The 27059-nt window shown below is 50.1% G+C and overlaps 1 protein-coding gene across 1 annotated transcript; it reads right to left on the bottom strand.

The window, feature by feature from the left end:
• Positions 1–1836: 1836 nt before the first annotated feature.
• On the bottom strand, positions 1837–14106 carry LOC116511176 (acrosin-like). The gene is made up of 5 exons (XM_032221038.1): positions 14030–14106; positions 12407–12607; positions 9373–9644; positions 6838–6986; positions 1837–2415 (listed from the first exon to the last, which is right to left on the bottom strand). Exons 1-5 carry the CDS (start codon positions 14104–14106, stop codon positions 1837–1839), a joined length of 1278 nt encoding a protein of 425 aa, XP_032076929.1.
• Positions 14107–27059: the final 12953 nt, after the last annotated feature.

The raw sequence follows: 27059 nt of genomic DNA, 5'->3' as shown, positions 1-27059 counted from the left end.
CCAAAAGCCTTGGAACATCTGGCCCAGATGATGGTGGAGACAAAGTCACATCATTGGAGGACATAGCTAGCCATGTTCTGGCCTGCATTTGGGGAGGAGAAGAACCTATCATTCATGGTCCTCCTTCTGGGGACAGAAATGGAGGAGGGATGAATGAAGACAAATAAATGTGTCCCAGGATAATATTACAGGATCCAGTCTGGATCTGTCACCAGAACCAGAAGTTTACTCTCCCAAGGTTTTGGACTCAAGCTAGAACCCATCCTAAAGGAACTTCTCTTTTCCGGAATATGTTCTTTGGCCTATACTATGAGTCATATTTATGTGGGGCCTTCGTATTGGTTGATTGGTGCGTTGATGGTCACTGATTGGCTGCTGTTTCATGCTGCCAAGCCATCATCTCCTAAGTACCCGGTTAGCTGATGGTAAATCAGCACTCCTGTGGACTGACGAGGGGCCCATTTCCCAGGCTTCAATAACTTCCCTAGCTGTTTTTGTACCTGCTCGGCCAACAATCTTAGTAGCTGTGAAATTGAAAGTATGACCTTGTTTACTGAGAAGGGTGTTTATTTATTTGTTTAAGCATCTACAGAGGCCATGCCATCACATAAACAAACTTTGTTGAAATAAAGCATTGCTCACTTCCGTTATACCGTAGCCTTATGTGAAACTTTAAAAGACCTGGGTTTTCTCGCAATCTCTGGGAGAAGATTAGATGGCATGTTAGCCCAATTGGTGTCAGGTTTTTGTTGTTTGAAAATTTTAGGTTTTAACTGGTTGTTTATGTTTTTAAAAATGATTTTATGTCTAAGGAAGGAAGGAAGGAACCAGAATTCCCCAGTCAGTATGACAACTTCAAAACCAGGAGGTTCTCAACCTTGGCAACCTGAAGATGTGTGGACTTCAACGCCCAGGATTCTCCAGCCAGCATTGAAACATATGGATTCTTCCCTCTGAATTTCTAGAAATTCCATCAGTGTGTCATAGATACGGCTTCAGTGTTGGCTGGCTGGGGAATTCTGGGAGTTGAAGTCCGCACATCTTCAAATTGACAAAGTTGAGAAATGGGGATCTCCCACGCCAGGGAAACAGCGCTCTGCTCGGCATTTCTCCAAAAGGTATCCATAGCTGGCCCTTCCTTTAACACCAGGTTTTTTTAAAAATAGGCTCTTCAGCCCAAAAAATAGCTTTATGGAAATATACGTCCTTTCTCGGTAGATCTCTGCAATCTCTGGCCGGGGTGGAGAACTCCTCTTCAATGCCATGAAAGTATTGGTCCTGCCCAGTGAAGCATCTTAGCGTTCCTACCAGGAAATAAAGAAGAGGCATTTTCTGGAAGGAAACACTTTATTTGGGATGTGTTTTTACAGGAGAACATCTGCCAGAATTCATGGGAGCTCAGCCAACCAAGGTGACGGTGTGAAGCCATGGGATTTCTGGTGAAGCGCTCCTCCTTCCAGAAATGGGACTCCAGCCTAGGTGGATGTTCCCCAGAGCATCAGCTCCTGGGCCCTGAAATCGGCCATTTGCACCCTAAGGTTGCCTGGGGATCGTCTTGGGCTCATGAAGAAAGTTGGCAGCCGTGTTCCTGAGCCTTCCAAAATCTAGCCGGCGTGTGGAGCTTGGGCCGGGAGCTGGGTGCCAACTCTGTTTCCAATGGCACATTTATAAAAGTGGCTACAGAAATCTGATAAATGATCAAACAAGGGGCAAATGAAAAAGAGGAGGCAGGTGGTCAGAAATTCAGGAGCTGGGTGGTAGGGATTGTTACACCAGAAGGACACTGGTCGTGGGTGCTTCATCTGGGCCAGGGTGGGATGGAAGTCGCTGGCTTCCCTAACGTTTGGGCCTATTCCAGTTTGGAGGCCCAGGCCTCGACCAGTAAAAAGATGTGGTGTGAGGAACAGCTGTGAACTTTCTCCGCCTATAGATTACACTGGGCCTCTTGCCCCACGGGTAGAAGGCGGCAGTGGAAAGGGGCCACCGGGTTGACTTCGGATAGAAGGTGAAGGGTGCAAATGTCCTGGGGGTGCCCGTGTACCAGGGCCAGGTGGTGCGTCTGACTGGCGGTCTCCACTGGCGTGTTGGAAGGCTGTATGTGTTGGCTTCGGGGAAGTACCCAATTAGCATCCCGTTGACCTTTTTGTAAATGGGGTCGAGGTAATAGACTCCCGTGAAGCGGCTGGGGGGTGGAGGGCTGGGGGTGCGGGGGGTGGTTGGTTTGAATGGAGGAGTAAGACCAGAGACGGGCGGGTTGGCCAACATCTCCTTGATCCAGCTGAAGAAGAACTGGGTGGCAGTGAAGACTCCCGGCGTTTTGACATCGGAGCAGCCCTTGCCCCAGCTGTTGAGACCGATCAGCCAGTAGCGCTCGGTATGGGACTCCCTGCACATCAGGGGGCCACCGCCGTCGCCCTGCAGGAAAGAGGAAGAAGATACATCGGGTGATGATCCCAGGCACGACCCAGAGATAACACAGGAAGCTGGACTTGGACTCCACCCCCGCAGTTCCAGCCGAGGCACAGGAGGATCAACCAGAACAGCTCTGGGTTGAGTTTCAGGACGTTACCCCTGGGGATGTGGACAAGGCCATGAGGGCTGTAAGTACCTCCACCTGTGTACTGGATCCGTGTCCCTCATGGCTGGTTACTAACTGCAGTGAGGTGACACGAGGCTGGATCCAGGCGGTTGTGACCGCCTCGCTTCGGGAGGGGAACTTCCCCGCTGCACTGAAAGCAGCGGTGGTGAGACCCCTCCTGAAAAAACCATCTTTGGATCCAGCTATCCTTAATAACTATCGTCCAGTTTCCAACCTCCCCTTCCTGGGGAAGGTTGTTGAGAAGGTGGTGGCCTTCCAGCTCCAGCGGTCCTTGGAGGAAGCAAACTATCTAGACCCTTCCAGTCAGGCTTCAGACCCGGTTACAGCACAGAAACCGCTTTGGTCGCATTGATCGATGATCTCTGGAGAGCCAGAGATGGAGGACACTCCTCCATCCTGGTCCTCCTTGACCTCTCAGCGGCTTTCGATACCATCGACCATGGTATCCTTCTGCGACGACTGCGGGAGGTGGGAGTGGGAGGCACCGTGTTGCGGTGGTTCTCCTCCTACCTCTCGGACAGGTCGCAGTCGGTGTTAGTGGGGGGGCAGAGATCGTCCCCTAGGCCCCTAACTTATGGGGTGCCTCAGGGCTCGGTCTTATCCCCCCTACTATTCAACATCTACATGAAACCGCTGGGAGAGATCATTCGCAGGCACGGGATTAGATACCATCAATATGCGGACGATACTCAATTGTATCTGTCCGCCCCGTGCCAACTCAATGAAGCGGCAGACGTGATGAACCGAGGCCTTGAAGCTGTTATGGACTGGATGAGGGTTAACAAGCTTGTGCTCAACCCAGAAAAGACCGAGTGGCTGTTGTGTTTCCCTCCCAAAAATTCGACCAATATTCCATCTCTCAGGCTGGGGGGTCAAATTTTATACCCCTCAGAGAGGGTTCGCAACTTAGGAGTCCTCCTGGATCCACAGCTATCGTTGACCACCATTTAATGGCTGTGACCAGGGGGGCATTCGCCCAGGTTCGTCTGGTGCGCCAGTTGCGACCCTACCTGAATCGGGAGGCTCTCACAACAGTCACCCGGGCCCTTGTGACCTCTAGGCTGGAATACTGCAATGTGCTCTACATGGGGCTGCCCTTGAAGAGCATCCGGCGACTTCAGCTAGTACAGAACGCGGCCGCGCGAGTGATTGTGGGTGCACCTCGGTTCACCCGCATAACACCTATCCTCCGCGAGCTGCGCTGGCTACCTGTTGATCTCCGGATGCGCTTCAAGGTGCTATTAGTCACCCATAAAGCCCTACATGGCAGTGGATCTGGATACTTGAGAGACCGCCTTCTGCCAATTACATCCCTGCGACCAATAAGATCACATAGATTAGGCCTCCTCCGCAGTCCATCGGCCAGCCAATGTCGGCTGGCAACTACAAGGAGGAGGGCCTTCTCAGTAGTAGCCCCGACCCTTTGGAACGAGCTCCCCGTAGAGATTCGCACCCTCTCCACCGTCCAGGCCTTCCACACAGCCCTTAAGAACTGGCTCGCCCGTCAGGCCTGGGGACAAGGATAGTTACCCCTCCCGAATGATGAATGTATGTTGTTTATTATTTTATTATATGTCTCTATCTTAACGTCTGTATTCCCCTTCCCCGATTTTATGTGAGCCGCCCTGAGTCCCCTCAGGGAAAAGGGCGGCCTACAAATACTAATAAAATCTAAATCTAAAATCTGGCAGTTCACAATTGTTCCAAATTTCCCCAAACGCTCTCACGTTTCTGGCAACTCCACACACACACACATATACACCTCAAGCAGCCTCTGTAAATAGTCCAGCCCAACACTGGGAGCACAATGGCTGCAAAGCACAAAATCCAGAAAGAAAGCAAGGACTCTTGGGGAATTCAAATGTCGGCACTCAACATCCCAGGAATTCAGTGTTTACTCCCGACAAATGCCTCTCCCCACAGCATCTCCTTAGGTCTCAGTTCCTATGTGCCTTGTGAAGAGGGGTGGGTGGGGCGCTCTGCTCTTGAGTAGTCTGATCAGCCTGCGCTGTTCTCGCCTTCTCTCCACTCTCCGGGCTCTTGGATCAGGAGGGGGCTGTCCTTGCTCCTCTCCTGAGCTCTGTCTCTCATGTTCACTGCTTAGCCTCTTTTGGTCATCCTTTCCAACCCTTCCTCCCTGCCTACAAGCTGCCCCAATCCTGAAAGGCCCTGGCCTGACTGGCCCTGCTCCACCCCATTTTCCCCCCAAGCCAATGAAGCCACCCCCTTGGATCTCCATCTGCTCCAGTTCCGACTCGTCTTCCTCCGCGATTCAAGCTCTGACGGGGACATGTAGCATCACTTGTCCACATGCATGCAACAGCCCAAGGCAGGAGCTTCAGCAAACACTTTTATACCGCTTTAGAATTCCTCATAAACAGTGGACGAACGGCTGCCCAGTTTAATGGAGTTAGCAGAGACGGATAGCTTGGCTGCCTCCTTGTGATTTGTATTTGTATTTATTATACTTGTATGCCGCCCTATTCCCGGGGGGGACTCAGGGCAGCGAACAAACACATGGGGAAGGGGGCAACACAAAAACAAACGAGACAAACAGGATACAAAGACAAATTAAGAACTACACAACAATCACAACAATTCGAGTGGGGCTGGGAACTCATCAGCCCCAGGCCTGCCGGAACAGCCAAGTCTTGACGGCTTTGCAGAAAGCCAGAAGGGTGGTGAGGGTCCGAATCTCTATGGGGAGATCGTTCCAGAGGGCCGGAGCAGACACAGAAAAGGCCCTCCCCCGGGGGGGTCGACAGTCGACATTGGCCGGCCGATGGAATTCGGAGGAGGCCTAATCTGTGGGATCTGATTGGTCGAAGGGAGGTAATTGGCAGGAGGCGGTCTCTCAAGTACCCAGGTCCGATACCATGTAGGGCTTTAAAAGTAACAACTAGCACCTTGAAACGCATACGGAGTCCAATAGGCAGCCAGTGCAGCTCGCGGAGGATTGGTGTAACGTGGGTGTACCGAGGTGCACCCACAATCGCTCGCGCGGCTGCATTCTGGACAAGCTGTAGTCTCCGAATGCTCTTCAAGGGCTGCCCCATGTAGAGCGCATTACAGTAGTCCAGTCTTGAGGTCACAAGGGCGTGAGTGACTGTTCTGAGGGCCTCCCGGTTCAGGTAGGGCGTGTGGAGCTTGGGCTGGGAGGCCCTCATTTGTGACCTCCTGCTGGCTTTAACTGTGTTGTTGGCAATCCAGTTTGCAAATAGTGATCCCATGACCATGGGATCCTGCTGGTGTCATAATTGGGAGTCAATTGCCAAGCACCTGAATTGTGATCACACGATCCCAGGGATGCTCTGATGGCCGCAGCCATGAGGACCATCGTAAGTCCCCTTCTTGCCTCCATCACCCAGGTCAGGGCTGTCCCAAAGATGCTTTTTTTTCCCAAAAGGAAAACTGGACTTCCTTGGTTTTTATTTGAAGACGTTTCGCTTCTCATCGAAGAAGCTTCTTCGGTTCTAGGTGAAGAACTAAGAACTGAAGTTAGAACCGAAGAAGCTTCTTAGATGAGAAGTGAAACCTTTTTCAAACAAAAAAACCCCACGCCTTTTTGGTAAAAGCATCTTTGGAAAAGTGTCATTCAGCATCATCATAACTTCTTTTTTATATATAAAGAGTTTTATTATTTTTCAATTACAAAAATAAACATTCCATCTTTCCTTATGCAGCGTGTCGCCTGGGTATAAACATCTCTGGGCAACATCGTTCCTCATTTGCCACATCTTTCACATTCATATTATCATTATTTCCCTAAGTTTAGTATTATAATATATTGAGCATTTAAACATTATGAAGCTCTCCATTTTTCTCCTTACTATCTTCTAGTAATAATATCATATCAACATTAAACATCATCATTCTCATTTTACACATACAGTTTCATCTTATTTGCATCCCTGTCTAAGTGTATTATCTACTTATTTTTTAACTTTCTTCATTTCCAAACTCCTTTTTTATTCTCCAACCGTTGGCAAAAGACTCCTCAAATCATATAATATTCAGTTTGCTCTTTCTACTTAATTGCTAATGTTAATCTGTTCGTTTCTGCACATTCTAAGTACACCGTCGTAACTTCTAATGATCGCTGAACAAGCAGTCCTTAAACGAGGACTGCCTGTGGTTCTTCTCTGTGACACCTCTCGAACCTTGGAGAAGGCCAGGAGAGAGAGCCTGAAGATCCAATGGATCCGATGGAAGGAGATCTCTGCCCTGGGTGTACTTACCTTGCAGCTGACCTTGGTGGGATCGTCAGAGGTGGCACACAGGTGTTCCTCTCGGATGAGTGTGGAATACTGCTCAGAGTTGTTGCACGCATCCTTGGCTATCAGCGACACTTCGGTCTCTTGCAGGATATCCGAATATTCAGCCCACTCTGTGAACAGAAGAGAGGGTTGTGTCACCCCACCCAGAGGTGAAATTCAGCAGGTTCTGACCAGTTCTGGAGAACCAGTAGTGGAAATTTTGAGTAGTTTGGAGAACCAGCAAACACCACCTCTGGCTGGCCGCGCCCCCATCTATTCTCTGCCTCCCGAGTCCCAGCTGATCGGGAGGGAATGGGGATTTTACAGTATCCCTCACCTGCCACGGCCACCGAGCCATGCCCACAGAACTGGTAGCAAAAACATTTGAACTTCACCACTGACCCCATCCCTATCCCCTTCCTGGCCAGGGACCCCTTCCCATCAGCCTGGCCTCAGCAGAGGTCTTGACCCCCAGCTTCAGGTGGGCCAAACAGAAGGGCTGAGAGCCATTATGGAACGTCCCTCTGCTTGTACAGGAGTCCTCGATTTATGACCACAATTGAGGCCAACATTTCTGTTGCTAAGTGAGACATTTGTGAAGTGAATTTTGCCGCATTTTATCAGCTTTCTTGCCACAGTTGGTAAGTGAATCACTGCAGTTTTTTAGTTCGTCACATGGTTGTTGAGCGAATCCGACCTCCCCATTGACTTTGCTTGTCAGAAGGTCACAGAAGAGGATCACGTGACATGCACACGGACACTGTGACAGTCATAAATACGAGTCAATTGCCAAGTGTTTGAATTTTGATCGCATGACCATGGGGATGCGACAACGATCCTATGTGTGGGAAATGGTCATCAGTCACTTTTTGCAGTGCTGTCGTAACTTTGAATGGTCACTGAATGACCTGTTATAAATCGAGGACTCCCTGTGTTGTGCTTACGCTCCCATAACACCATTGACCTTGTTATTGAATTAAGTCATTTGCGGGTTTCACACCATGCACCAAATCCTCAACTAACAAAGTTGGATTCACACCACAAGCTAACACCCTCCCTGACCCTCCCTGGTTTAAATTAACCAAGTTGCACTGCACAACCATTTCACTGGGTTGAGGCTCCTGCCTTGAGTAGAGAGTTGGACTAGAAGATCTCCAAGGTCCCTTCCAGCCCTGGGATTCTATTCCTATTCTATTCTGTTTCTAATTCTATTTCTATTTTTAAGTTTAGAATGTGGTGTGAATGGCACCACTAACTTTGAAAGCTAGGGAGGGCAGCCAGAGGGGTATAGTTTTTTTTTTGTTCCCCCCAGTTCTCAGTCCTGCTCCTCAAAAGAACGCACTGAAATGTCAAGCTCAGCTCAGCTCTGTCTATGCAGGAGAGGCATTCTTTAGAAAAATATTATTTTGGGCTCACCTGGCTCTCTAAGTTTAATTAAGTTTAATAAACTTATATGCCACCCAATCCCAAAGGACTCCGGGCGGCTTACATAAAAGAACAATTTAAAAAGTACTAAAAAGTTTTAAAAAGTAAAGAAACAAAGCAGGTTAAAAACATAACACACTCAACCGTAGTGGGGCTGGACCTCATTCAAGAGGTCAACAGCCCCAGGCCTGCCGGAAAAGGCAGGTCTTAACCGACTTTCGGAAGGCCGAGAGAGTGGGGAGGGTCCGGATCTCTGGGGGTAGATCATTCCATAGGGCCGGAGCAGCTACAGAGAAGGCTCTCCCACGAGGAGCCGCCAAATGACATTGTCTGGTTGACGGCACCTGGAGAAGGCCCACCCTGTGAGATGTTATTGGTCGCTGGGAGGTATGTGGCAGGAGACGGTCCCGTAGGTATCCAGGCCTTAAGCCATGCAGGGCTTTAAAGGTAATGACCAGCACCTTGAAGCCCGTTCGGAGACCGATCGGGAGCCAGTGCAGCTCGCGGAGGATAGGTGTAACATGGGTGTATCTAGGTACACCCAATATCGCTCGCGTGGCTGCATTCTGGACCAGTTGTAGTCTCCGAACGCTTTTCAGGGGCAGCCCCATGTAGAGCGCGTTGCAGTAGTCGAGTCTAGATCAGCTTCTGCCAGTCTCTGAACATGGCAGACAGAGCCCGTGCCCTGAAGCAATGCAACACCCTTAAGGAGATCCAAGCGAAGGTTCCTGAGGACAGGACTGGCCAAACTCTGAGTCAACCGTAGGACCACGTTCTCCTTCCTGCCCTCACCAGGACCAAGGATGCTATCAGAGAGGCAGGGGGTTTCTTAAGGGATACAGAAGACCCATTTTTCCTCTCCCTGCTTCCCTTCAGTGCTCAGCACCACGTGGCTTTTCATACTTCCCAAAACGATGGCGTGATGCCTTCAAGAGCTCCTGACCAATGGCCGGATGACTCTCAGACTTCCCTCCAAGGGGCTGGGGAACCCAACCTAGGGGGTCCCTAGAGCCCCCAATGCTCACAGGAACAGGGATAAGAGGTGGGGGTGGGGTTTATTGGTCAATTTATTTAATTTTTGGAGGCTCTCACTCTTATCCTTCGTGATGCCCCAGCCGCAGATATAGCAGTGCCTGAGCGAGTCTACGTCCAGGCTTCCCTCCGGCAAGCAGGCGGGCTGGACATAATCGTTGCAAACCACGGGTTTGTCCAGCTCTATCAAGGCGATGTTATTCCAGTGCTTGTCCTGGTTGTAATTTTTGTGGTCCACCAGCCTCTTGATGATACGGTTTTGGGCATCTGGTCCAGGTTTGGAGCGCTGGGTGGCCCCGATCTGCACTCTTAAATACTCCAGCTTCAGGTACCTGGGTGAAAAGGGGAGAGAGGGGATCACGTTAGAGAAGGCGAGGTCGGGTTTGAAGAGGTCCAGTGACGTCTTGGAGCGGCCTCGTTTCACCCATGTAACACCTATCCTCCGCGAGCTGCACTGGCTACCTGTCGATCTCCGGGTACGCTTCAAGGTGCTACTTGTCACCTACAAAGCCCTTCATGGTAGTGGATCTGGGTACTTGAGAGACCGCCTACTGCCAATTACCTCCACTCGACCAATTAGATCCCATAGATTAGGCCTCCTCCGAGTTCCATCTGCCGGTCAATGTCAACTGGCGACTACCCGGAGGAGAGCCTTCTCGGTGGCAGCTCCGACCCTCTGGAACGATCTCCCCGTGGAGATTCGTACCCTCACCACCCTCCAGACCTTCCGCACAGCCTTTAAAACCTGGCTGTCCCGTCAGGCCTGGGGTTAAAGACCGCAACCCACCCGAATTGTATGAATGTTGTGCTTTTTAATGATGTACTGTCTTATGTGTTTAATCTGTTTGTCCTCCCTTCCTTCTGAATTGTGAGCCGCCCTGAGTCCCCCCAGGGAAAAGGGCGGCATATAAATAAACTACTCAACTCAACTCACCTCCCCATAAAAATCCCCACAGGAGCCTTTGCAGTTTAGGAAACTTGGGATGCCAAAAGGGAAGGAGGAGGAACAGTGGAGAACTTCAGGCTCACCTGAAAGAAGGACCCAATCATCTACCTGGCAAGGGGATTGTGTAGCCTCTTGTTCATTACCTGCTGGATGAAAGAAGCCCTGAAGAAAGTCTTCGTGAGCTTCTTCCTAAGACAGTGTTTCTCAACCTTGTCAACTTGAAGATGTCTCACTCAGGTGACCCAGAGGACACAGAGAAACCTCCAAGTGGCCTCAATGTCCCTCTAAAACAGTGTTTCTCAACCTTGGCAACTTGAAGATGTCCGGACTTCAACTACCAGAATTCCCCAGCCAGCATTCGCTGGCTGGGGAATTCTGGTAGTTGAAGTCCAGACATCTTCAAGTTGACAAGGTTGAGAAACACTGTCCTAAGATTATTTCTTAGGCTGAGGGGAGTGGGTGACAAGCACTACCGCCGGCCCTTACAACAGCCGAATCACAGAAGGAGGCGTGGGAGTCAGGGCCAACATCAAGGCAACCTGAGAGATCCATGGGGGAAGAGGGAATGGAGCCGTCAGAGAGAGAGAGAGAGAGAGAGACAGAAGCAGAGCATTAGCCGCCTATCAGGTGGAGAGTCAACGGCCCCCAGGTCTGGAGGTGGCTGATGAGGAAGAGGAAGAACAGCTGGGGCCAGTGCCTGACGCATGGATGCACAGAAGGCAGAGGAGAGGAGAGCAGTGGAAATCTATGGGCTGGTTCTTGGGACAGAAGAGCCACTGCTGCTAGCGAAGCCCCACCCTTTGATCTGGGGATCAAAGGCAAGAGGTGGAGATGAATAGGTAGGGCAGAGCCGAGGTGGCGCAGTGGTTAAATGCAGCACTGCAGGCTACTTCAGCTGACTGCAGTTCTGCAGTTCGGCTGTTCAAATCTCACCGGCTCAAAGGTTGACTCAGCCTTCCATCCTTCCGAGGTGGGTAAAATGAGGATCTGGATTGTTGTTGGGGGCAATATGCTGACTCTGTAAACCGCTTAGAGAGGGCTGAAAGCCCTATGAAGCGGTATATAAGTCTAACTGCTATTGCTATTGCTACTGCTAACTATTCGTCTCCCGGCCAGACAGACTTGTTAGCCTGCGTTGAGCGAGAGAGAGAGGGGGGGAGAGAGAGGGAGGCTGTCTGCTGGCGTTCCTAATAAACAGAACATTTATTTAACTACAGAGGATTTGCCGTGTTTGGGAGCCAGGTCAGAACAGTGAGAAAGCCCCCAAACTCCAGAAAAGCCAAAGAGTTTCAACCTCCTCTCCACTCCCCAGCAAATCAAGCAATAATAACGGTGACCCTTGGTTGACATGCCAAAAGGGAAATCATGAAAGGACATGTGGCAGAAGACCTCCAGGGTCCCTTCCAACCATATTATTCTATGTTCTAACTGAAATGGAATCTTCTAGAGGCATTTCTGGATTTCCGTGGCTTACTTTTCTCTAGAAACATGCGTGTTCCTACACTACTTCCTTTTGGGGGAGACCCCTTAGGATGCTCTGAGTGGAATCTAAAGTTGGAAGAATGCAATTTTCTAGTAATGGTTGGACTATGGTAACCATGCTTCTAGTGCTGAACGCTCAGAATGGGGGCATCCAGAGATCAAGCTTGGTCACCCTGCTTCCAGCACTGAAGTAATGTGGAGTGGGGGCATCCAGAGATCATTATGGAGTGCTCAGGCCTCACAGAAAATGGAAATAAGTTGGATCTCTCCTTGATAAGACAGTTGATGCAATACAATTTTTCCTAATGGTCAACTGGGCCAGTCTGGAAGAAGACGAGGCCAAGAAGGTGCCAATTAAATCCACTCCACCCACCTCTCGTATGGCAGCATCTCAACAAGAAGTTCCTCAACCTTGGCAACCAGAAGAGGCATGGACTTCAACTCCCAGAATCCCCCAGCTAGTGCAACAACTTCTGAAGCGGGAAGTTCTCTACCTTGGCAACTTGACTGGGGAATTCTGGGGGTTGGAGTCCACACATCTTCAAGTTTCTAGAGTTGGGAAACGTTGTCCTAGAGACCACCCCGGTCCCCATTTCTGAATTTGGGACACCTGGACCTCCTGTCCTCTGCTGAGCTGGTGATTTGGGTGTTTTGGGTTTCACTCACCTTTGAATGAGGAAGCATTGCGCTGTTGTAACTACCCAGCGAGAATTGATCAAGTTGCCGGCACAGAAATGTCGGAATCCCTCCCGTGTCGGGAACTGGAAGCTGACCGCCCAGGGCCACGTTCCTGGCAGGGCATCGACCCCGCCTATAATCCGCATCATGGTGTGGCTCATGGCTAGAGGCCGGCTACCACACACCCTCCTGCAAAGAAAGACCGATTGATTGTGTTTATGGGCTCCCTAGAGGATACACAAGACTAATAAAACACATTGTACCTCCAAACACAAATAATAACACAAATAATACACAAGGGTAAGGACAGATAATCCACACTTCAAAGTTGCAACGGGACTGAAAAAAGTGACTTATGACCAATTTTCACACTTATTATCCATTGTAGCACACACACACACACACACACCCGTGGTCATGTGATCCAAATTCAGATGCTTGGCAACTGACTCATATTTACAACGCTTGCAGTGTCCTGGGGTCACGTGATCCACTTTTATGACCTTCTGACAAGCAAAGTCCATGGGGAAGCCAGATTCACGTAACAACATTGACTAATGTAACAACTGTAATGATTCGCTTAGCAACGGTGGCAAGAAAGATTATAAATGGGGCAAACTCCCTTAAATGTTCACTTAGCAACAGAGATTTTGTGGTCATAGGTTAAGGAACACCTATAGAGCCTCAGTAAATACCCACACACAAACACACACAGTTGTAGGGCTGCGGTGACTGGGAAGGCAGTTGAAGGAGGACTGAAAGGTCTCGATGGAGATTCTCCCTCATGCAGGTCGTCATTGTCCCAAAAGAGACAACTGGGCTTTCTTGGGTTATTTTTTCCTTGGACAATGTTTATCTTCTCACCCAGAAGCTTCTTTCACCAAGATGTTCTTCTCAGAGCAAGTTTTCTCTTAGAGTAGAATAGCAGAGTTGGAAGGGACCTCGGAGGTCTTCTAGTCCAACCCCTTGCTCAGGCAGGAAACCTTACACCACTTTAGTCAAATGGTTATCCAGCATCTTCTTAAAAGACTTCCAGTGTTGGAGAATTCACAACCTCTGGAGGCAACTTCTGTTCCACTGGTTAATTGTTCTATTGTTCAGGACATTCCTCCTCAGTTCTAAGTTGCTTCTCTCCTTGATTAGTTTCCACCCATTGCTTCTTCTTCTGCCCTCAGGTGCCTTGGAGGATAGCTTGACTCCCTCTTCTTTGGGGCAACCCCTGGGATATTGGAAGACTGCTATCATGTCTCCCCTGGTCCTTCTTTTCATTCAACTAGACCTACCCAGTTCCTGCAACCATTCTCCATATGTTTTAGTCTCCAGTCCCCTAATCCTCTTTCTTGCTCTTCTCAAGAATGGTAGGAAAGAAATATGGGAGATCCAGGTCTTTTCTGCCTCTTCCTCCTCCTCCAGGGTTCAATCATGGCAGTCTGGAAACTTCTGGGACCGCCCCAGCAGCACCACAAGGTCACACCTCAACACTGTTGCTTTCCCTGCCCACCTCCAACAACCACCCAGCACACTCTGGCTGAAGTATGGAAGCCCCAGGGCACCAGGACAACCAAATGTTGCCAAAGGAGTGACTCACTTCCAGCTGTGGCCCTCACTTACGTGCAAGTGTCCTCCGCATCATCATAGATTAGACAGAGCGCATCAACTGCCCAGAGGAGCAGAAGCAGCTTCTTCATCCTACATCGCTCAACAAATGTCAGGTCCCACCTCCTGCTCCCAGGGCTCGTGACGTCACAAACTGTCCTTTCAGTCCCCAGCCAATCAGGCAACAGGCAATATGACATCACACTGAAGAACCACAATTCTTTGCTGCCATTGGCTTTAGAAGGGTTAATGGCAGGTCTCAGTTTGGGCCCAGGGGTGGGTTCCGGCAATCACTACTGGCAGTTCACTCTTGGGGGTGCCACGCACTCGATGCATGCTGAACACGCATGCACAGTGCAATAAAAATGTTCTGCGCATGGGCAGAAGCTGGTTCCAGTGACCCAGGCCACCAAACACGGGTGAAATCCAGCAGGTTCTGACAGAACCGGTAGCAGAAATTTTGAGTAGTTCAGAAAACCAGCAAATACCAGCTCTGGCTGGCCCCAGAGTGGGAAGGGAATGGGGACTTTGCAGTATCCTTCCCCTGCCACGCCCACCAAGCCACGCCCACAGAATCAGTAGTAAAAAAAAATTGAATTTCACTACTGCTGGCAAACCACCACCATTTGGCTGAACCCGTCCGAACCGATAGGAACCCACCACTGGTGTGGCCTTCAAACTGAACCTTGCCTAGGAATGGGACCTATGGACGTTGGTGACAAGGAGGGCTCAGGAAGGCTAACTATCTTGCTGAGTCGGCAGCAACAGGAGGCCCAAACAAGGAACAAAGTGTGAAGGAAGTGGTGGCATGGAAGATGCTTTTGTAGATGTGGGATGGACAAGCAATCATGGTTTTGTAGTCATCAACAAACGTTATTTTGCTAGGAAGTTGTTTGCACCATTCTGCCCATCAGAATAACAGAATAACAAATTGGAAGGGACATTTGGAGGTCTTCTAGTCCAACTGCCTGCTCAAGCAGGAAATCCTAATGCATTTTAGACAAGGAGAGCCTTCTCTGTGGCTGTTCCGACCCTCTGGAACGAACTCCCCGTGGAGATTCGGACCCTCACCACCCTCCAGGCTTTCCGCAAAGCCCTTAAAACCTGGCTGTTCCGACAGGCCTGGGGCTAAAGAGTTTTTGCCCCCCTTCTCGAATGGTATGGTTGTTGTGTGTTTTTAAATTTTGTATTGTTATGTCTCGTCTTTTTTATCCCCCTGTCTGTACCTCCTTCCCTGACTTGGATTGTGAGCCGCCCTGAGTCCCCTTCGGGGGAAAAGGGCAGCATATAAATGTAATCAATCAATCAATCAATCAAGTCTTTTCTTTGAAACCTCCAGTGTTGCAGCACCCAGAACTTCCTGGAGACAAGTTGCTCCACGGATTAATTGTTCTCACACTCAGGAAATGTCTCCTTAATTCTAAATAGAACATAGAATCAAAGGGCTAGAAGGGAACTTGGAGGTCTTTTAGTCCAGTGTTTCTCAACCTTGGCAACTTGAAGATGTCCGGACTTCAACTCCCAGAATTCCCCAGCCAGCGAATGCTGGCTGGGGAATTCTGGGAGTTGAAGTCCGGACATCTTCAAGTTGCCAAGGTTGAGAAACACTGTTTTAGTCCAACCCCTGCTCAGGCAGGAGACCAGAGACCATTTCAGACAGGTGGACTGTCCAGTCTCTCCAGTGATGGAGCCCCCACAACTTCTGGAGGGAAGCTGCTCCACCGGCTGACCGTTCTCACCGTCAGGAAATTCCTCCTTAGTTCTAGATTGCTTCTCTCCTTGATTAGTTCCCACCCGTTGCTGGTTTCTCGTTTGACAAATGAAAAGAAGGCCTGTTTATCAGCGGGTTGTCCTGGGAAAGCCTCAAAGTGGTGATTCTCAACCTGGGCATCCTGAAGTCCACACAGCTTCAAGTTGCCACGGTTGAGAAGCCCTCCTGTAAGAAAAGTGGTTGCGCAGCCACTTACATCTTCTCCTCACCTGCTTTCAGCAAGAACAGTCCCAGGGCTCCCATTTCTGCAAGTTGAGCCCAGGTCCTGCCATTCAGAGGCTACTGGGGGGGGGACCTGCAAAGCCTCCCAAAGGGCCTCTAAAGTTCTCCACATGCAGGTGACGCAATATCCACGCACCCCATAAGCTGCTAATCTTTGGATAGCCACCAAACAATGGCAACTTGAAACAAACCCGTTACCTCTTTGTTGGTGCCTCTTGATTGTCTGGGCTTTCTGCAGCCCTTCTACAGGAGCCCTGTGATCTGTTGCTGAATTAGATCTCTGAGGAGTCCAAGCCAGCGTGGCTAAGAGTGAGGGGTGATGGGATTTGGAATAAGACATCAAGCTCTTTAGAGCCAGAGCTCCCTCACTCCAAGTTGAGTATATACCAGCTAATACTTTCCACTTTCAGGATTAATAATTGAGAAGTAACATTAGACGTTAGATGTTCACCGTGTCTTCTTCCATTGCCATTAAAGAGGAATTGCTCCCAGATCACAGCAAGTCATTGTTTCCTTGGATTCTTGGACTGTTCTTGGAGGACTTTGTCTACTTATATTTACAAAAAATGGTAAAGAAACCGGAGCAGGTTCAGAGAAGAGGGCCCAAAATGGGGAAGAGCATGGAAGCCAAGTCCGTTGAGTGAATGGTGAAAGAAAACAGATGTTACTGATAGAAGAGAATATGTATTTGTAGCTCAAGAGTGAACTGTGGGGTCCTTGATGGTCTCCAACCTTTGTGGTTTTCTTGCAGATGTTTCATGACCCAACTTGGGAATATCATCAGTGCTAGAAGGGAAGAGGATTTGGGGGGGAGAGGAAGAGGAGGATGTCATCTGTGAGGTCCTTGGTGATCTCTGACCCTGGTGGTTTTCTTGCAGGCATTTCATGACCAGGTAACATTATCAATGCTACCCACATCAGTATCATTAATGATATCACTTAGTTGGGTCATGAAGAATGACAGCCAAGGTTAGAGAGCACCAAGGACACCATGGGTAGTTTGCTGAAGAGATGATGGAGGAGAAATATAATAGCAGTCTACAAATGGCTTCAAAAAGGTGTCCCATGCAAGAGGACATCTTCTCTGTTGAGAAGGACAGCATAGCCTCCAACATCTCTGCACCATCAACATTCACCCAGCTTCTCATTGGCTTCAACTTTCTTGGGGGGAGGAAAATGGGGAACTCCTTTCTCATTCCTAATCCACGTTGGAATCATTTTGACGTAAATCTGGAGGGTTAATTTCCCAGGGTATAATTCCGGACCACAAGCATCTTCACATGTCCGATATTAATTTTGATTTTTTTTTTATTTCAACATGCTCTTTAAAGAACCAAGTATAAATATTACGTCCTATGAGAAATTCCAAGGAAAGTCAGTTATAAGAAGGTGGAGTCCATGTTGCAAGATTGCCTAACTTCAACTGGGAATGTTGGAAAGAACGAGGGGCTGGGATTGGGGATCCCAGTAGAAGAAATGGCTTTCGCTTTATGGCCAAGCAAGGATGGGGAGCGGGCCATCATCGCTGGAGCCTCTTCCTTCCTTTTTCTCTTCTGTCCTGCTTCTCTTACGATATCTACTCCCTCTCTGGTCCTCCGGGGGGCAAGGCCAAAGCAGGCTGATTGCCAGGTTGGGCAAAACTTGGATTCCAGTTGTAAGAGTCATAATGACCAGGGGGTGAAAATTTGGGGTCCGGTGGCTGTTGTAATTGATGTGGGGCCCAAGACACCCCAAACTGCCCAAAGGCCCTTGGCCTAGGATACCACTTCTGGGGAGTTGTCCTCAAAGGTAGTGTCATCCCCCATCGGGCAGGCCCTGTCCAGGGACGCTGAGTAGCATGGGTTTTTCTCCACGGAGGAGTCATGGTTCCCCACTTTGATGGCCTTGTCCCAGGAATTAAGTACCATCGCGTGGGAGGAAGCATGTACCACTGTGAGTGCTTCCACACAGGGGGAGGCCTGGGAGCGGGTGTAAACCGAGGGAAAGGGGGAGGCCTACGGCCAATCGTGAACCTAGAGGAAGGGGGAGGCCTGTACGCAGGTGTGAACCGAGGGGGAGGCATGGGCCCAGGTGTGAACCAAGGGGGAGGCCTGGGCCCAGGGGTGAACCGAGGGGGAGGCCTGGGCCTAGCTGTGAACCGAGAGGAAGGTGGAACCATGGGCCCAGGGGTGAGCGAAGGGAAATCTGGATGCCTGGGTGGGGGGGCGGGCTTGGGGCGCTTCCAAATCATATTTTGGGTGCTGGGTTGGACCGGGACTGCTGGCGTTGTAGGAGGCCAAACCTCAGCCATTACTGGCCTGTGGGTAGCCTTGTAAAGATTCTCCTTGGTGATGGCTGTGATCCAGTCCATGTAGAGTTGTGTGGAGATGAAGACACCTGGCTTCCGAACTTCAGCACATGTCATTGGTCCCCAGCTAGTGACTCCAATGACCCAGTACCTCTCGGATCTTTCTTCCCTACACATGAGAGGCCCTCCGCTGTCACCCTAAAGGAAGAGGGGGAGAACATTCAACATTAGAAGACGGCTTCAGAGGAAAGGCCTAACCTTCCAGAGGTCAACCTTTGATGCTCTACTCAAGTCCCTGAAAGCCCAGCTACGTCATCGGCCTAGATCCACCTACCTGGCATGTTGTAATTTCTCCACCCTCGGTTCCAGCACAGATGTTCTCAGCCAGGATACGCTTGCTCCACCACAATAAGCTGCTGCATTTGGTGTGAGGTATGAGTTTAACAACCCCCTCCTGCAACACGTCCGGCTGCCGTTGGGCTGTGAACAGAAGCCAGAAGAAATCACCAGCCTGCATTTCTCCCATGCCCAAGGATTCACGGGATGGAACACACTCCAACAGAATAACGGGAGCTGGAAGGGACCTTGGAGGCTTTCTAACACAACCCACTGCTCAAACAGGAGGCTCTCTACCAATTCAAACAAGTAGTTTTCCAATCTCTTCTTTAGAACCTCCAGCGTTCGGGCACCCATAACTTCTGGAGACAAGCTGTTCCATTGATTAATAGTTCTAGGTTGGTTCTCTCCTTGATTAGTTTCCATCCATTGCTTCTTATCCTGCCTTCAGGTGCTCTGGAGAATAGGTTGAAACCCCCCCTCCCTTCTTTGTAGCATTAGGACCGCTGATTCAGGGACTCAGCTCTAAAGTTTAGGACTCTGGAGTTTCCCACCAGGACGCAGCCTGGAGCTTCCTCACATTCAGGCAGCCAATATGAGAGGGATTTCTGCAGAGGGTCCCAGAGATGATCTGGGAAATCAAAGGCCAATGCAACTTAAATTACGTTGCAGAAGAATTAGTAGAAACAATGAGAAACAAAAATTATTAGGACAATCTGTATAATCCAAGTTTTCTGGCTTGAGTTCCTTAAAGTTATCAACATACATCAACAAATGTGTTCTGACCTTCCTGAGAAAGCATAAATCAAAAACCTAGTCCCCCAAACCCTCTTTTATATAGACGGCTGGGAATTATGGTCACTCACAGCCCATAATGTTTCACAAACAATCTGTGAAGAGTCCGACAGACGTCTGCTCGAGTTGCCGCAGCCTTTCAGGGCAATGTTGATAAGCCCCCACCTTTATCTCCCTTGAAACGCTGCCAGGGACCTCATTGCCAATTAGTGTTGCAAGGCCAAATGAAGCACAAACAGGACTAGATGAACCAATTGCTTCCTGCAAAGGCTCACGTCCGTTTGCTCCTCTTTTATGTCTTATGGGAGGGGCCAATCATCTCCAAGCCTTACTCCCGAGTCGCCCCTCTTGTCTTAACTGTTTTTGCCTTCTGGCAGTTCTGCACATGCGGACACTGGGCTCATGCTCAGCCTGTTCTTCTGCCTCACTGATGTCAGGCTCCGGAGGCTCCGGAGGCAGCACGTAACTACCAGATGACCCTAGCCCCCTCTCTGCCTCTGACGCAGAGCCCTCCTCAGAGCCTTCCCCAGACTCTAAGACTGGCCCCTGTTCCTCCTCAACCTCCTCACTGTACCACTCTGCTACTAGCTCCGCAAGCCGCCGGCAGACCACAACAAAATGCATAGGTCCCCATTCAAAGGGAAAGGATTTGAACACACGGCTGTGGCTTCAATCGTGACTTTTCTGATCGACCAAAGAAGGTTCTGTACTTGGGACAAAAGATCCTCCTTCTTCGACATCGCTTTGATAGGCCTTTCCTGCCCCTTGTCCAGTCCCACCCTGTCCTTTTGAGAGTCCGGTGCCTGGCAGGGGGGGTGGTACAATTCCTAAGTGCAGCCTCACAGAGACATTGCATCAGAGGTGGCCTCATCTGCAGCCCCTTTGAAGAGCTCCCAATAAGACCTCTGCCAATTGAAAGCAGTCAAGACCGAAGACTCTCTGGACACCTGGTTCTTGAGGGTTGTTGAAAGGCTTGATGGGGATCAGCTGAATCATTGGATTGGACAGCGGGTTGGGAAGAAGAAGATAATGTGCTGGAAGAAGGTAAGGGGACCCCACTTCCATACTATGGTCAAGGGAATGATATTGGTCCATCCAAGCATCTAGTTCAATTCCAGGGAATCTTTGCCTGATACGCCATCACACAGGTGCAGATTTAGGATGCTCATCCCTCGTGTGCATCTCTCGAAGTTTGCTTGACTTGAGCTATTTCTTCCATCTTAATTAAACATTAATACACAGGCAGGACATGAAGCAACGGATGGGAAATAATCAAGGAGAGACGCAACCTAGAACAAAGGAAGAACTTCCTGAGGGTGAGGACAATCAACCGTAGAATGGGTTGCCTTCAGACGTTGTGGGTGCTTCATCACTGGAGGTTTTCAAGAAGAGATTGGGCAACACTTTGTCTGAAATGGGATCGGGTTCCCTGCTGGAGCAGAGGGTTGGGCTAGAAGATCTCCAAGGTCTCTTCCGACTCTGTTATTCTATTATTCCCCCCGCCTTCCCCGGTGTGGAACCGTTTCAAGGTCTTCACACCTTGTTTTCATTATTTTCAAGGAGGAGAAAATAACGCCCAATTACAAGAAGTCTCCCTGGGGCGCTGCAGCTCCAGGTTGGAGATGCCACAGACCCCTGGAGCCTGAGCCCCTGAGCTGAGCCAGCCTTTTTCAGGGCCCCTTTCCCCAAGTTCCTCACATGAGGCTTCCATGGTTCCCCAGCCACTGATCGAGCATTGGACCATCTGGGAGATAGTTAGACTCTTGTCGGGCAAACAAGCCGGCTGGATGTAGTCATTGCAGCTGACCGGCTCTGTCAACTCCACCAAGCTAATGTCGTGATGGATCCCTCCGTCTGTTGTGTTGAGTTCGTTCTTGTAGTGCTTGTGGTTGATCACCCTCTTGATTAAGCGGTCCTGGGTATCAGGACCAGGTTTGGAGATCCGGTTGAGCCCAAACAACACCTTGTACCACCTGATATCACTGGAACAAAGAACAGATCCACATCAACAGAAGGTAGAGGGTCTGCCGATGGCTCTGGAAGCAGGGCAGGAGTCTCTGCTGCTAAGGACAACAGAAAGAGAAAGTCTGGACAGCCCTTCCTCTATCCCTCACTCCCTCTCCTTCCTTCCTTCCTTTTTTCCCTCCTCTCTCCCTTTCTTTCTTTGTTCCTTCTTTCTTTCCCTCCCTCCCTCCCTCTCCTTCCTTCCCTCCCTCTCCGCCCTTCCATAACTTCCTCTCCTTCCTTCCTTCCCTACCTCCCTCTCCTTCCTTCCTTTTTTCCCTCCTTTCCTCCCACTCTTTCTTCCTTCCCTCCTCTCTTTCCTTCCTTCCTTCCTTGAAACTAATCTAAGAGGGGAGAGACACTGAAGACAGGTACATAACTTTTATAAAACATTTGTGCATGAAAGAGAAGAAGAGAGAATGAGGGAGGAAGGAAGGAAGGAAGGAGGGAAGGGAGGAAGGAAGGAAGGAAGGAAGGAGGAAAAGAATTTGGGGGGGGAATCATAAGTGGTCAGTAATCTGGTCGTTTCAGCCTAATTCCAGCTAGGGGCATCTTCTTTCTGGAGAGATCAAATCCCCAAGAGGCCCGACAGAGAGAGGAAGCTGGAGGGGAAGGAAGGATGGAACCTTGATACCCCCAGGAGGCCTTGGGAGGAAAGCAGAAGAGGCCTGGATGGGGATCTATTGGTGGAGCATGGACTTAACTCCCGTAGGGCTCTGAACTACCTGGTTGGAGGCTCCTGCCACATCCCACCACCACCCCCTCCTCCCCCCAGAGGCAGCAGCTCTTTTGCTCACTCTCCTATTTATTTATTTATTAGACTTATATACCCCCTCTGGAAGCAGTGGGCGGCAGTCAGCACCCAGCGGGAGCTGAGCAGGGTCCCTCCGCAGGCGTAGATGTAGCCCAATAGCGCTGGTCTCTGGAAGGTAACCTGCCAAGGCCACGTCCCCGGGAGAGCATCTGTGCCCCCCACAACTCGCAGCAGGTTGTGGCTAGCTGCCAAGGGACGCCGTCCACAGACGCCACTGGAGAGAAGCACAAAGGGAGAAGGTCAGGGGGTGAACACTGTGGGGCCTAAGGCCGAGCTGCTCTCCCCACCCTGGAGCACAAATTCTTCTTTCCCAGAGCTTTGATGCTCTTAATCTGGGACGTGTGCTCGACCCCATCTCTGGCTCCAGGCCCATTGGGCAGATGTGCCCCCCGTGGGACAGGGGTGACCCTGTTGCCCATAGGACAGTCATACCGAGCCCTCCTTGGCCACTTACTCGCAGGTGTTCTGTTTGGCTGGCGAAGCACTCCAAGGCTGCAACGTGGCAAGGACCAGGATTGGCAAGAGCTGCCATCCCATCCCCTGGCAGGCTTGGGTGCTGCTTCTCCTCTGGCATCTTCCTAGAACCCATGACATCACAAAACCCAGGTTTCCTGGTTCTCTCTCCTCAGCAACCCGGCTGGACATCAATGCCCAACGTGGCAGGAGGCAAGTGGGCGACTGGACAAGCCAGATGAGACAGAGCCACCAGGAAGAACATGGGGACACCAGGACAAGAAAGCAGAGACATCTCAGCAAGCCAAAGGGCTAAGGGTGCCCATGCCAGGTGCAAAAGACCAGGATGGTCCCATTTAACCGATTTATTGCTCAAAGCCTTTGTGCAGGAATTTTCTCAGCCACTTCAGCACCTGGTTAGAATTCAATAAAGGCCGATGGCCATCAAGAGCAGTTGGATTTAGTTCATTGGTGACTATGTAGTGATTCTAGGCTGATCCCTCTTTTTGTCACTCCCCCTGGTTCCACCAGTCCTTCTCCTACAGTCCAGCTGTCAGGTTTCTGCCCCAAGTAAGGCTTGGAGATGATCTAATTAATTCATGAGCTTCAAGCCAAGTTCCAAAAGAAAACCATTTATTAGGAACACCATTTCGACAACATCCCATTGCAGTCATGAGTCTGACCTCATTTAAATTATAGCAGTTAGCAAGAGCAGTTAGACTTATATACCACTTCATAGGGCTTTCAGCCCTCTCTAAGCGGTTTACAGAGTCAGCATATCGCCCCCAACAACAATCCGGGTCCTCATTTTACCTACCTCGGAAGGATGGAAGGCTGAGTCAACCCTGAGCCGGTGAGATTTGAACAGCCGAACTGCAGAACTGCACTCAGCTGAAGTAGCCTGCAGTGCTGCACTCTAACCACTGCGCCACCTCGGCTCTGAACTGAACTTTGCTCCTGTATCTTCCCTCCCCTCAGTCTGTGTCATAAATCACATTCTCCAATGAGGTGCACACTTCACGAGCCTGCTGTGGTAATCTGAGGTCTGACTCTAGCCGAAGGTATGTGTGGAATGCGCTCCCCCCTCTTTCCTCACCATGGCAACTTTATGAGTTGACAGCAGCCATATCCCCCCTTTTTTTTAAGCAAAGTTTTCTTTTTGAAAAAGCCCATCAGATCCTATGAGTCTCCCTTGCATCTGCTCTGTGGGGACTGTGGATTTGAGAAAGGGAAGTGGGACAGCATTTGAACACTCCCTTCAGCCCAAAATCTCCAATCCTTGAGTTTCCCAAATAAAACTGGTTTGGAAAAAAGAATTCGGGCCTGCCCTTTTCTCAAATCAGAATCTGTACTGGTGAATTCGAGTTTTATCAGCCTTCCAGTGAATTTTTTTTTTTAGTGATTTTATTAACATTTGTAGGCCGCCCTTTTCCCTGAGGGGACTCAGGGCGGCTCACATAAAATCAGGGAGGGGAAGTACAAACAATGACATAGACACATATAATAAAAGTAATAAGCAACATACATTCATCATTCGGGAGGGGTAACTATCCTTGTCCCCAGGCCTGACGGGCTAGCCAGTTCTTGAGGGCTGTGCGGAAGGCCAGGACGGTGGTGAGGGTACGAATCTCCACGGGGAGTTCGTTCCAAAGGGTCGGGGCTACTACTGAGAAGGCCCTCCTCCTTATGGTTGCCAGCCGGCACTGGCTGGCCGATGGAATACGGAGGAGGCCCAATCTGTGTGATCTAATTGGTCGCAGGGAGGTGATTGGCAGGAGGCGGTCTCTCAAGTATCCAGATCCACTACCATGCAGGGCTTTATGAGTGACTAATAGCACCTTGAAGCGCACCCGGAGATCGACAGGTAGCCAGCGCAGCTCGCGGAGGATGGGTGTTATGTGGGTGAACCGCGGTGCACCCACAATCACTCGCGCGGCCGCGTTCTGTACCAGCTGAAGTCGCCGGATGCTCTTCAAGGGCAGCCCCATGTAGAGCACATTGCAGTATTCCAGCCTAGAGGTCACAAGGGCCCGAGTGACTGTTGTGAGTGCCTCCCGATCCAGGTAGGGTCGCAACTGGCGCACCAGGCGAACCTGGGCGAATGCCCCCCTAGTCACAGCCGTCAGGTGATGGTCAAACGATAGCTGTGGATCCAGGAGGACTCCCAAGTTGCGAACCCTCTCTGAGGGGCATAAAATTTGACCCCCCAGCCTGAGTGATGGAATATTGGTCGAATCTTTGGGAGGGAAACACAACAGCCACTCGGTCTTTTCTGGGTTGAGCACAAGCTTGTTAACCCTCATCCAGTCCATAACGGCCTCAAGACCTCGGTTCATCACGTCTGCCGCTTCATTGAGTTGGCACGGGGCGGACAGATACAGCTGGGTATCGTCCGCATATTGATGGTATCTGATCCCGTGCCTACGGATGATCTCTCCCAGCGGTTTCATGTAGATGTTGAATAGTAGGGGGGATAAGACCGAGCCCTGAGGCACCCCATAAGTTAGGGGCCTAGGGGACGATCTCTGCCCCCCCACTAACACCGACTGCGACCTGTCCGAGAGGTAGGAAGAGAACCACCGCAACACGGAGCCTCCCACTCCCACCTCCCGCAGTCGTCGCAGAAGGATACCATGGTCGATGGTATCGAAAGCCGCTGAGAGGTCAAGGAGGACCAGGATGGAGGAATGTCCTCCATCTCTGGCTCTCCAGAGATCATCGGTCAATGCGACCAAAGCGGTTTCTGTGCTGTAACCGGGTCTGAAGCCTGACTGGAAGGGGTCGAGATAGTTTGCTTCCTCCAAGGACCGTTGGAGCTGAAAGGCCAGTGAATGTTCTCACGCAGCATTTGGGAAGAAAAGTAGCCAGAGGAAGCGAGTAAAATATCTGTAGAATAGTTTATTTAGAATATATTTTGCTTCCACCCTCAAAGTGAGAATTCGCTAAGCATTTTGTTAGTGTCCTTGAAAGTTGGGATTGCAAAGTGTCTCCATCTCTGCTCCACCTTCACAACCCTTTAAAGCGGTTTTTTAAAGCAACTTTAAAATACGTGGACTTCAATTCCCAGAATTGCTGGCTGGGGAATTCTGGGAATTGAAGTCCACATATCTTAATGCTGCCGAGGTTGAGGAAAACTGCTTTAAAGCAATGCAGTGCAATCAACCTGAGAGTTACAGAATAACAGAGTTGGAAGGGACCTTGGAGGACTTCTAGTCCAACCTCCTGTTCAGGCAGGAAACCCTATAACATTTCAGACAAATGGCTGTCCAATCTCTCCTTTAAAACTTCCAGTGTTGGAGAATTTACACCTTCTGAAGTCAGTTCAAGTTCTTATAGACTTGGTTTACCAGGAGTTCCAATTGTATGGTGTGACAATATCTGTCACAGATATTTATTCTATTGAGGCCGAATGTGTTGTGGTCCATTGGTGTCCTGTGAAGCTGACAGCAGAATCGGACAGCGAGGAGGTTGGGGAGGAACATGGGCCAATCCCGGAGTCTGGGGAAGGCTCAGACGAGGGCTCTGGGTCAGAGGCAGAGAGGGGGCCAGGGCCATCTGGTAGTTATGTGCTGCCTCCGGAGCCTCCAGAATCGGACATCAGCGAGGCAGAGGAAAAAGGGGAGCCTGTTCCCAGTGTGCGCATGCACAGAGCTTCCAGAATGCAAGAACAGTTAAGACAAGAGGGGTGACTTGGGAGTAAGGCTCGGAGATGATTGGCCCCTCCCATAAGACATAAAAGAAGAGCAAACCGACGTGAGCCTTTGCAGGAAGCAACTTTGTTCATTCTGGTCGGTTTAAACTCTGAAGCTCCATTTGACTCTGTGCTCTGTTTGACCTTGGAAAACTAAATGGCAATGAGGTCTCTGGCAACGTTTCAAGGGAGATAAAGATGGGTACTTATGAGCCTTACCCTGAAAGACTGTGGCAGACTCCTGTCGGACTCTTCACAGACCGGTTGTGAATCATTACGGGCTGAGAATGAACATAATTTAAATTTAAAAAGGGGGGGGTTGGGGAGTAAGCGTGTGACTTCTACTGTCTCAGGAAGCCTGGGTCAGAACAGAACATCTGCAAGTAAGACCTGATGTATCTCACGTGGTGGGAGGCTCACCCACCTGCCCAGATGTCATTATGGATGCCCTATGCATGCGCAGAAGCCCCGTGCATGAGAGAAGCAAGCGTGAGTGCGCGCATGCATGCTCCCGGTTCCAAACTGGTAGCGCAGGTAAGTGGCTTCCATGCCTGCCCAACACTTCACCTTTTTCTAGGCTGAAATTTTAACAATTTAAACCAGTGTTTCTCAACCTTGGAGACTTGAAGTCCTGTGGACTTCAACTCCCAGAATCCCCCAGCCAGCACAGCT

The sequence above is a fragment of the Thamnophis elegans genome, chromosome 7 (genome assembly GCF_009769535.1).
Source record: "Thamnophis elegans isolate rThaEle1 chromosome 7, rThaEle1.pri, whole genome shotgun sequence".
In the NCBI taxonomy this organism is placed as follows: domain Eukaryota; kingdom Metazoa; phylum Chordata; class Lepidosauria; order Squamata; family Colubridae; genus Thamnophis; species Thamnophis elegans.
This window is presented reverse-complemented; position numbering and strand designations above follow the sequence as displayed.